The sequence below is a fragment of the Neomonachus schauinslandi genome, chromosome 10, assembly GCF_002201575.2.
Source record: "Neomonachus schauinslandi chromosome 10, ASM220157v2, whole genome shotgun sequence".
Classification (NCBI taxonomy): Eukaryota; Metazoa; Chordata; class Mammalia; order Carnivora; family Phocidae; genus Neomonachus; species Neomonachus schauinslandi.
This window is the reverse complement of record NC_058412.1, coordinates 76,476,995-76,489,264: the sequence shown is the minus strand read 5'-3', so window position 1 is coordinate 76,489,264 and position 12,270 is coordinate 76,476,995. Positions and strand designations below refer to the sequence as shown.

Genomic DNA, 12,270 nt, shown 5'->3' with positions numbered 1-12,270 from the left:
TCGGGCTCCCTGCTCGGCGGAAAGCCTGTTTCTCCCTCTCCCACTCCCCCTGCTTGTGTTCCCTCTCTCGCTGTCTCTCTCTGTCAAATAAATAAATAAAATCTTTAAAAAAAAAAAAAATGCTAAGGCAGTTCCTTTAAATTCTGAAGATATAACCATTACAGATGAAAACACAGCTCTAGACACAAGAATGAAGATCACCAAAAAGGTGAAAATATGTGGATAAATATAAAAGACGTTTTCTCATTAAATTTTTTTGAGATAATTGACTTTTAAAAACAAAAATAATTACAATGTTTTATGGAATTGGTAACTTGTATACATTACATGTATGATGATAGCACAAAGGACAAGAGGAGGGAAAACTGAGTTGTAAAGTTCTTACATATATGTAAAGTGGTATAATATTATTTTGAGTTAGGCTGTGATAAGATGAAACAAATACTGGAAGATATATTAAAATCATTTAAAAAGAAAAACCCAAAGAGATCTAACAGATAAAGCAGTCATGGATATAAAGTGAAATACTAAAAGAGTACTTGATCTGAAGGAAGGCAGATAAAGAAGACAAAAGGAATAAAAAGCAGATGGAAAAAATAGAAAACAAATAGCAAGATGGTAGACTGAAATCAACTATATCAAAACTTAGAATAAATGTGAACAGTTTCGAAACAGTTGTATTAGAAAAGAAAGATCCAAGCATATGCCGTCTATAAGAAATATACTTCAGTTTTCAAATTACATTTACTTTTTTTACCTTTTGTTTTATAATAATTTTAGTTTAGAGAAAAACTGCAAAAATAGTACAAAGAATTCCCATATACCCTTGACCTATGTTCCATCCTTATTTACCATTTTGCATTTACTTTATCATTTATTATCTTCCTCTCTACCTCTTCTCTCCTTCCTTTTTCTTCCCTCCCTTGTCCTATCTGTCCTCCTATATATACATATAATGTATATGTAATTATTTTTCTGAATTTTTTGAGAATCAGTTATAGTTGCTCATTTACTCCTAAAAACTTCCGTGTATATTTCTCATAAAGAGGGACATAATTTTATAAAAGCAGAGAATACATATCAAAATCAGTAAATTAACACTGACACGCATAGTATCATTTAATCTATAAACTTTATTTTAATTGTCAATTGTCCCGTTATTGGGACAATTTTTATTTTTTTATTTTTATTTTTTAAAGATTTTATTTATTTGACAGAAAAAAAGCGCACACAAGCAGGGGTAGCAGCAGAGGGAGAGGGAGAAGCAGGCTCTCCACTGAGCGGGGAGCCCGATGTGGGGCTCAGTCCCAGGACGCTGGGATCATGATCTGAACCGAAGGCAGCCGCTTAACCGACTGAGCTACCCACGCACCCCTAGGGACAATTTTTATTTTAAAAAAGAAAAGAAATTTTGGTCCAAGCCTCAAGCTGGTATCAGTCATATTTAATTTTCAGGCCTGTTTAGTCTCAACTTTAATGTGGAACAATTGATTTGTCTTTTTTTTTTTTTTTTTAAAGATTTTATTTATTTGACAGAGAGAGACACAGCGAGAGAGGGAACACAAGCAGGGGGAGTGGGAGAGGGAGAAGCAGGCTTCCCGTTGAGCAAAGAGCCTGATGTGGGGCTCGATCCCAGGACCCTGGGATCATGACCTGAGCCGAAGGCAGACGCTTAACGACTGAGCCACCCAGGTGCCCCTGATTTGTCTTTTTTATGGTCTTGACTTTTTTTTTTTTAAGTAGAGGCCATTTTTTTTTTTTTTAAAGATTTTATTTATTTATCTGACAGAGAGACAGCGAGAGAGGGAACACAAGCAGGAGGAGTGGGAGAGGGAGAAGCAGGCTTCCCGCCGAAGCAGGGAGCCCGATGTGGGGCTCGATCCCAGGACCCTGGGATCATGACCTGAGCCGAAGGCAGCCGCTTAACGACTGAGCCACCCAGGCGCCCCGAGGCCATTTATTTTAAAAGGAGAGGCCAACATCCTAGTTTGGGTTTTCTCATTGTTCATTTTAGATTATGCATTTTTGGCAGGAGTATCACTTAAATTTGTGTCCTGCTCAGTTCATCTGATTATCAGGAGGCACAAGGTGTCTATTTATTCCACTTTTCCTTTGTAATTCATAAATACCTTGCAAAGGAGTACCTTGAAACCATGTAAATATGCTCTTTGGCATCAGACTCACTAGTTACAGCATCCACTGGTGAGTCTGCCTGGAAATTACTGCTTTGGTGATTTTTTTTTTAATTCTATCTTTTTTTCTGTTTTTTGTTTGTTGTTGACATTCTAATGCAAGGAAGCTGTAAGGTAAAGGTCAAAGTTCATTTTTATCTGTATAGATATTTCACCACCATTTGTTGCAAAAACTATCTTTTTCCAATTGAATTACCTTAGCACTGTCATTATAAATCAATTGACCATATGTTTGGGGCTATTCTGTATGATTTTCACATGTCCCCATTCATTGAACACTTCCTTACTTTCTGAAACATCAAGATGTTCCAGGCTTATTTCATAATATTCCTGCCACAGCCCTGGAACATCCCACTTCTTCAGAGACTTGTGCTTCATTTTAGTGGAGGATATTTACAAGCTAAGATCTGTATGCTGTGTGTACTCATTGCTGCTGGGGAATCGTTGCAAATGAGGTGTCATTGTCTCTAGACCTTGTTAGAGTTAGGAAGAAATGTTTGTGCATACATTTCTGTATCTATGTATATTAAAAACCATGAGTTGTTACTGATAACTCCAGTTTTAATATAGCACCACAGTGGTGTTCTGCCCTTCCCCTTTTTGTTTCTGTATATTCTCCAGCAATGAGAAATCTGGCTCTAGTTATCCACAGAATATAGACTTGATTGCTCAATACTAGAATACAAATAAATTTGTTTAAGATTGGTTAACTCATACCACCATGAAAAACAAACCTACTAGTTGGAAGTACAGTGTTTAGAATTTATTATTTTGTTCAGTTTGAATGTATATGTTCAAAATATTTTACTCAAAATTTACACTGTGTTGTGTTCTTCACCTTTCTCTGCATCCTTCTCCACGCCATCCTTCCTCCACCCCATCCTTCCTCCACCCTCATCTGCATTGTGGTTATGTTCATTCCAAAGAAAGTTTGGCTCTTTGGTTTCTGGTTTTGTTTTTTTTTTCCCATTTGAGATTTTTTTTTACCTCTATTTTAAAGACTCACTCATTTTAAATATATGAAACAGTAGAATTCAAAAAGTCAAAACTATACAAAAGTGTCAAACACGTGGTTTTTTTATACCTCTCTTCTGCAAAAGGAAGCATAGTATAGGCTTTTTTATTCATTTGATCTACTTAAAAATATGTCCTGTAGAGACCTTTCTCATTATTTTTATGGACTGCAACATACCATATTATGTGGATGTGGATTATATATGAGCAATTTGTTTCTAGTATTTTGCAGTTGCAAGCAGTGCTTCAAAGAATAGCCTTGTATATATGTATTTTCATATTTTTGAAAGTTACCTGCAGAACAGATTCCTACAAATAGGATTTCTGAGTCAAAAGATAAGTGCATATGTAATTTGTATTGTTTATTGTTGAAAGTACATGGTTAGGGTAAATTCCTAGACATGGGAGTGGTGAGTCAAAAGGTAAATGCATATGTAGTTTTGTTAGTGTTGCCAAATTCTCTTTCAAGAGCTGCGCCAATTTGCATACCCCTCATCAGTGAATTAGAGTCACTATGTTCCTACAGATTGTTATACTTTTTAATTTTTGTCAATCTAATAGATCAGAAATTCTGTCATCATAGTTTTAGTTTGTCTTTCTCTAGTTATAAGTGAGGTTGTATATCTTTCTGCATATTTTATGCCATGTTTATATTTATCCTTTAATATTGTCTGTTTGTGTTTATTCTACATATTTTTCCATAGGACCTTTGATCTTTATTTCTTCCATTTTAAACCCTTTCTTATTAGAGGTAGTAGTCCTGAATTGCCAATGTTTTCTCCCTGTTGGTCAGGGAGATTTGATTTTGAAGAAATGCACTTTGAGTATAAAAATTCAAGTAAGTTAAAAGTAAAAAGATGGGGTGGGGAATAACACTATCAGACCAATTAGACTTTAGGACAGGGAATATTATCAGAGGTAAAGAGAGACACTTTATCATTATAAAAGAGAGAATTCATTATGAAGATGCAACAGTCCTAAGTCTCTATAAGCCTAGTATCAGAGCTCCCAAATGCATGAAGAAAAAATAAACAAATTCACAACTATAAATTCACAGTTATAGTTGGAGATTTCAACACTTATCTGTCAATAACTGACAAACAGAAAATCAGTAAGGGTATAAAAGACTTGAACAACACTGTCAACGAACTTAACCTTGTAGATATTTTTCTTTGTAGATATTTATTAAACACTGCACCCAGCAATCACAGATTATGTTCTTTGACATAGCAGAATTAGAAATCATTAACAATTTGAGAAATTGAAATGAAAGCATGTGACAGAATTCAACATCTATTCATGATTTAAAACACTCAGCAGACTAGAAATAGAAAGAATTTCCTCAGTCTGATAAAGAGCATCTATGGGAAAAAAAAAAAAAAAAAAGCCAGCATGATACTTATGGTAAAAGATTGAATGCTTTCTTTCTATTGAGCAAGACAGGGATGTCCACTTTCATCACTTCTACTCAGTATTGTACTAGATGTACTGGTCAGTACGTTAAGTCAGTACAAAAAATAGAAATAAGAGGCATCGTTTGGGAAGGAAGAAGAGAAAGGTGTTTGTCTACAAATTATAGAATATCCTAAAGAAATACCCAAAAGCTATGAGAATAAGTGAATTTAGTAAGATTGAAAAGTATATGGTCAATATCAGAAATTCTATTTTTGTATTACAGGTGCAGAAGTAGGGCACCTGGGTGGCTTAGTTGGTTAAGTGTCTGCCTTCAGCTCAGGTCATGATCTGGAGTCCCGGGATTGAGACCCACATCGGGCTCCCTGCTCAGTGGGGAGTCTGCTTCTCCCTCTACCCCTCACTCCACTCTCATGCTCGCTCTCTCTCAAATAAATAAAAATCTTAAAAAAAAAAAAAGTGCAAAAGTAAAATGTTACAGAAAAATGCCATTTACAGTAGCCTCAAAAGATGTTACATACTTGAAGATAAATTTATGAAAAAAACTTTGAAATCCATACACTGAAAACTATAATTGACCCTTGAACCATGTGGAGGTTAGGGGCACCAACCCCCTGTGCACTTGAAAATCCACATATAATTTTGACTTTCTAAAAACTTAACTAGTGATAGCCTAATGTTGACCGGAAGCCTTACTGATAACATGAACAGTTAATTAACATATATGTTGTATGTTTTGTGTATTATGTGCTGTATTCTTACAATAAAGTAAGCTAGAAAAAATATTATTCAGAAAATCTTAAGGAAGAGAAAATACATCTGTAAAAAATCCACATATAAGTGGACCCATGCAGTTCAAACCCATGTTGTTTAAGGATCAACTGTATATTGTTTCTCTTAAAGTTATTCCATAAATCCAGCATGCTTTCTTTTTCTCCTTCTGTTTTCTTTTTGCTCCTCTTGTTGGATAATTTCAAATGACCTTTCAGTTCATTGATTCTTTCTTTTGATTGGTCAGATCTGTTGTTGAAGCTCTGTATTGAATTCTTCAGTCCAGTCATTGTGTATTCTTCATATCTAGGATTTCTGTTTGATTGTTGTTTTACAAAACAACTGGTTGTTTTTATATATTAAATATAACTCATTTAATAGGAGTCCTCTTTCTTTGTTGAACTTTTCATTTCATTCATGCATTTTTTAAAATTTTGTTTAATTGTCTGTGTGTCCTTGCAGAGACAGTTCTTTAGTCAACTTAACTTGGGGTTCTTGATGAATCAGCTGATCGTGTCCATGGGCAAGTGGGGCTTACTATCCAGGTCTCTGTTTGGCCAAGGATGTTAATGGACCTCCGATGTCAGCAGGGTTGCCACTGGCTGGGAACAGTTGGATAGGACTATTGACTTGGTTCCCTGTCCATGCACAACTGGAACATGGCCTCCACAGTGCCTGGATTTTCTGCTTACTCTTCTTAGTTGGGCAGGACTGGGTGCTATACTCAGCAGTTAGGCAAGACTATCAATTTTCTTCCCTGCCCAGATGGGGCCATAAAACAGGCTCCATAACCATTATGACTTGATGGCTGGGGACCTGAATCTAACAAAGCTGCCCACCAAGCTCCCTGGCCAGACAGGACCACCAGCTCAGCTCTGCAGGTGAGCTGAGCCACTGGCTGAGTTCTCTGCTCAAGTGTCATTTTAAGCAGGGCTACAGGTTGAGCTATGCAGCTTCCCAGTTGTTCTGGTTGGGTGGGGCTGGAGGTTATATTCAGTCCTAGGCAGGTCTTTTAATTTGCTTCCCAGCCCTGGTGAGGCTGTAGAACAGGCTTGTGGCTGGTACGGCTCATTGGGTGGGGACCCAAATCATGTGGCATTGTCCACTAAGATCCCTGGCCAGACAGGGCCACTAGCTTAACTTTGCAGATGGGCACAGCCACTGGCTAAGATCTCCACTTGGGTGGTGTTGCAAGGAGGAGGGTGGTCTGCCAAGTGCTGGTTGCTGTATATCCTGTCCTCCCCCGGATCCCAATATGATCTCCAGTGGTCAAGTCCCCTTTCTTGTGACAAGACCCAAGTGGGCCTTCTGGGAAGCAACCCATTACACTGAGGGAGCTGGGTATCCACTTTGGTCTCTTTCCCTCTGGAGACACTGTAGGCCCAGGAGACCCTTTTACTGTGGCTCTGTGCCTGCCTTGGAGAGGTGATGTGATCAGAGTGTAGCCACTCCTCTTACCTTTCTAATGCACTGTCCTTTTCAGTCTGTGTGGTCCAGGAGGGTTCTTCACCCTCACCCCTGTGTTCTGGAATTTTCACAACAGCTTCTTGTCCATGGATAGTTGCTAATTGATCTTCTTGTGAAGGGGACTGAAATTAGCAACAACCTATATCACCATCTCAATGACATCACTCCCCAAAAGACACCATTTGTAATAGGAAAAGGAGGGACAGGGAGAAGATATTCACAGTACATATATTTGATAAAGGACATGTATCTAGAATCTGTAAAGAACCCTTATAACTCAGTAAGACAAACATCCCAATATAAAAACTTTGAATAGACACTTTACAAAAGAAGATATCTAGTTGGACTATAAATAAATGATGTTCAACATTATTAGTCCTTAGAGAAATGCAAATTTAAGCTAATATGTATAATCTATATAATTTCTCTTAAGTCACTGTTATTTTTGGCTGTCTAATAAAAATCATATTTGAAACTATTTTAAATTATTGATGACTTTGAAAGTTGTTTTTTTTTTTAAAGATTTTATTTATTTATTTGAGAGAGAGAGAATGAGAGACAGAGAGCACGAGAGGGAAGAGGGCAGAGGGAGAAGCAGACCCCCTGTTGAGCAGGGAGCCCGATGCGGGACTCGATCCCGGGACTCCAGGATCATGACCTGAGCCGAAGGCAGTCGCTTAACCAACTGAGCCACCCAGGCGCCCCTGAAAGTTTTATTTGTTAAGGTACTTTTGTCCCCTCTTATTTCTGCTTGCAGTGCTTATTGTGGATCAAGATGGCAAAAGTAGTTCTCGAATATGTGAAACACTGGTTTCTGGGCTTCAGACTAGATGTAAGGAATCGCATTATGGCGGTAGGGCCCTGGAATCTGCTTTTCTACAAGCGTTTCTATAGCTGATTAAGGTGTAGGTAGACCACAAAGCATCCTTTGAGAAATACTGGGCCAAAGAGTACCTTTTGCTTCGGTAGTAATTGCCTTTAGGAAAACATTTAAAATTTCCTAGTTTAAAAAAATTCCCAAACCTCCATGAAGCCTTTATTTGCTTTATTGGGGAGCTACCTGCTGAACTTTAACCTGACAGTCCACCAAGCACCATAGACCATGGCCCACAAGAGTTCTTGTATCTTTCCAGTCGTTCCCTTGCTTGAAGTCAGGGAATAGTCTTTTTGCATCTCCGTATCCCCAAGTAAATAATAAGAATACAAATATTTGAGACTTTCAAACAAATACAATCACTGGAAAGCATAAAATCATTCAATATACTATTATAATGTCTCAGATTCTGTTTCTTTGAAATTGGCAGAGTACCATTTTTCACATTACTTCTGCCCCAGTTTCTTTTTCAACATTAAAGATTTACAAACTTTGTTTCTGTTATTAAAGTGCTAAACAATGCCATCCCCTTTTAAAATAAGCATAGTAGCAAACATCTTAGCTGTGGATACATGATAGCTGTTATTGGATTTTTGTTGTTTTGTTTTTTAAATAAGTTTATACCTATGACAACTGGTGTTGTACCCACTGAAATACTAAACTGTTCCTTAGACATAAATCTGCTATTGTTTTGAAAATACACATTTATTTATGAGGGAATCATCTTTTATGCATTGGTCCTTCTCTCATAGTTTGTAAGAAATCTGTAAAGAACAATTGTGGGACACTGCTGGACGCTGCTTCTGTGGAGCATTTTTTGGGAGGTCTTAGCCCAAACAAGGCATAAAAAATGAAAACAAGGTCTAAGGATTTAAAAAGAAGAAATACAATTGTTGTTACTTGCAGATGAATTTATCTACAGAGGTAACCCAAAGTATTGATTACTTTGGCAGCACATATAGTGCCGGAAAAATCTAAAGGTATCTAGAGAAAAACTGTTAGAATTAACTTGCCAGGGACACCTGGGTGGCTCAGTTGGTTAAGCGACTGCCTTCGGCTCAGGTCATGATCCTGGAGTCCCGGGATCGACTCCTGCATTGGGGGGTCCCTGCTCAGCAGGGAGTCTGCTTCTCCCTCTGACTGTCCCCCCTCTTGTGTGCACGCTCTCTCTCTCTCTCATTCTCTCTCTCTCAAATAAATAAATCTTTAAAAAAAAAAGAATTAACTTGTCAAAGTGACTTGGGGTAGAAGATCAGTACACAAAAATCAGTAACTTTTTAATAGAAAGCAATACCCAGGTATATCCAGCTGCCTACTTGACATCGCATCTAGATAAGACATCTCAAATTTAAATGTTTAAAACAATAAATACACTTGAACATCTAACCCATCTATCCTTCCTCATCTCTAACCCACTTTTCCCATGTCATAACTCTGTATCCAGTTTCTCAGGCCAAAATTTTAGAATTAAGTCATCCTTGGTTTCTCTCCTTTCTCTCACATTCCAAAATCAATCCATCAGCATGACCTGTTGCCTTTAGCTTCCACATATATTCAGAAAAGAGCCACTTCTCACCACCCTGCCTTGTAATCCCCCTAGACCATTGCTACCATCCCCTCTTGTCTGGACTACTGCAGGACTTCCTACTTCTACTTTGGGGCTCCTACAATCTGTTCTTGACACAGCATCCAGAATTAACCTTTTCAGATGTGTCAGATCATGTTACTCCCTTGTGGAAGACACTATAGAGGCATTTTGTTACACTTAGAATAAAATCCAGATTCCTGCAAGGAGACTTGGCCTTTGTACTTCTCTGATCTCAGCCCCTTCCTTCCCCCTCCCTCCCGTCACTCTGGCCACTTCAGCCCTCTTGCTCCTCAACATGCCAAGTAGATCTCCTTTCTCGCCCCAGATCTCCACCATTCAGGTCTCAGCTCGAACGACCCTCCTCAGAGAGACCTTCTCTGTTCCTACTGTGTTTGGTTTGTCCTTATTTATCCCTTATTACCTACTGTGTTCTACTTCTGTCTCCCCTATTGGGATGTTAGTGCCTTCAGAGCAGGCTCTTTGCTTTGTTTCCATACCCCCGGCCACTAGACAGCCCCCTTGCATTCGTTATATTTGTGTTGAATCAACACCATGTATATGGTTTTGTTTTATTTTTTTCTTACCTTGCCTGGCCACTTCAGACATTTCCATGTGCAATTTGAGGAATAGATTCTAAGTTCTGTGACAGGAAAAAAAAAAAAAAACTGTATCTTAATCTAATGCAGTCGGTTCAGTGTTTATGCATATGAATTAATGACTTATACACATTTACTTCATGCATTACCCTTTATCCCCTTGATTGGATTAAGATTTTATTGTTTGGGTTTCACACCCTTGAAACTAATGAGCTAATCAAATCAGCATCTCTTATTTTAAAGGTGCCAGAGAGTGTCCTTGTTATATCATGCCTAAGAGCAGAAATCAAGAGGGAGTAGATTCTGTACCTCTTGCTGAGTGGCTCCTGTCTTGGGAGAACGGTGCCACCTTTGTCCCAGTGTCTTTAGATTTATGCTTTATTAAGTAGAATCTTACATTTGCTGTTTTCCTCCTTGTTTGTGTTTTTCCTTTTTTCTGTTCAGCATATGTAGAGGGATTATCAAGCTAAAAACATCTTAAGATCCTATTACTTTTATGCTTCGATTCTACTACTCAGACTATTTTATCTTTAAGTAGTCTAAGCTAGGGGCACCTGGGTGGCTCAGTCGTTAAGCATCTGCCTTCGGCTCAGGTCATGGTCCCAGGGACCTGGGATCGAGCCCCGCATCAGGCTCCCTGCTCTGTGGAAGCCTGCTTCTCCCTCTTCCACTCCCCCTGCTTGTGTTCCCTCTCTCGCTGTCTCTGTCAAATAAATAAATTTTAAAAATCTTTAATAAATACATAGTCTAAGCTATTTAAAGAACCGAGTTAAAGCTAAATTTCCTACATATTCTGAATGTCCTTGCCTGTTTCTAATGTATATCCTGTATTTCCTGAATTAAATTACTATATCATTTGAAGCTGTGTTCTTCTGAATTATGTTGATGGAAGTAAAGTTTTACAGAATGGTTTTGCTCTAACATCATTTCTTAAAATATTATCTACTAGTTAGAAACTTCAGTGGCTTACTGAATTTCTGACTTTCTCAGTACTTAAACAGATGACCTGAGGCATGTGGACACCCCCCATCCCCCTCAGGGTATTTCTGTGTCGCATCATTGTTAGGTCATGGCGAGGACTAGGCTTGCTGTTCAGAAATTGGTTTTAGTGAGAAGTTCTAGTATCAAGTGGGATAGTGAGAAATAATACTCAAAGAGATCAGTGTGTTCTAAACTCTCAGATGAAAAAGATACTTCAGTTCTTAAAAGTTTCTATCCCACAAAATTCATTTTTGTTAGTTCCTTTGCCACTCTAGTTAAAATGTGATTGTGGTTTTTGTTTGTATACTGTATTGTCTGCCAAGTATGTGTAGTTGTGTTGACTATTTATTGTTCATTGTGCATGTATCAAAAAAAGAAAATCTAAGTGAGCATATAAAGATATATTGTTATCAACTATTTCAACAAATTAATTTCAACATTGAGTCTACCTGAGCATTTTCTGTTTTCATATACCTTTGAATAGGAAAAATACGCTCCTTTTTTTTTTTTTCATTTTTAAAAACACACATTTATTGATTTCCTCTGTTAAGAAAAGTAATGCACATTCCCAATAGAAGATTAGACTACACTTAAAGATACTTTGTTGTGACAAAACTCAAGTGTCTGACTTCAGTTTTGGGGTATATATTTTTTAAAGAATTGTTTCTTATACTCTTTTCTTTTTACTTACAGTATATCTCTGTACCGGGGTAATTGCAGACCTATACGATTTGAGCCACCAATGCTGGATTTCCATGAACAGTAAGTTTAAAATATTCAGACCATAGTTTCCCATTAAAGTATAATGTGTATTTTATGCATTTATTTGTCTTGCTTTTTACCTGTGTTATCTCTCTGAGAAAGTTACATTTTCAAGTACAGGAAAACAATGTTGTTGAATGCAGTTTGAAATGGGAAATCCCCCTCCTTGTGTGCGCTCGCTCTCTCTGGCAAATAAATAAATAAAATCTTTAAAACAAAACAAAAAAAGAAAGAAAATGGGAAGCAAGTATCTATTATGAGTCTAACATATAATACTAACTTTTGAAGTTTGAAAAATACCCACCTAATAAAGTCCCTGGTTCAAAGGATCCTATCTTCAGAAGCAGCATGAAACTTTTAGGTTACTTTTCTGATTAGTAATTCATTTCCACTTCTATTTAAAATTTTCCATGTGGATATAGAAAGATGTATTATTTATTTGTTTGCATGTGCTTTTAAAGTACAAACTTCTATTCGACACCAAATAAGTAGTATTATCACTAACCCAAAAGAGCAAACAAAAGAAAATCCTGCAGAAAGACGTGGTTCAACCACAGAATTGCTTCTTCAAACCATATTTCTGGCTTCGCTTCTACCTCTGAGCCTCAGGTT

At 37.5% G+C, this 12,270-nt stretch overlaps 1 protein-coding gene across 3 annotated transcripts in view; it reads left to right on the top strand.

Annotated features, from left to right (window-relative positions):
* Positions 1–12,270, top strand: part of TMEM131 (transmembrane protein 131) — a 244,452-nt gene that overhangs the window by 104,853 nt on the left and 127,329 nt on the right. For all 3 annotated transcript variants that reach the window (XM_021701291.1, XM_021701290.2, XM_021701289.1), the window contains exon 4: positions 11,590–11,658. In XM_021701291.1, the coding sequence (XP_021556966.1) occupies positions 11,590–11,658 (69 nt within the window). The remainder of the gene's footprint in view (positions 1–11,589; positions 11,659–12,270) is intronic.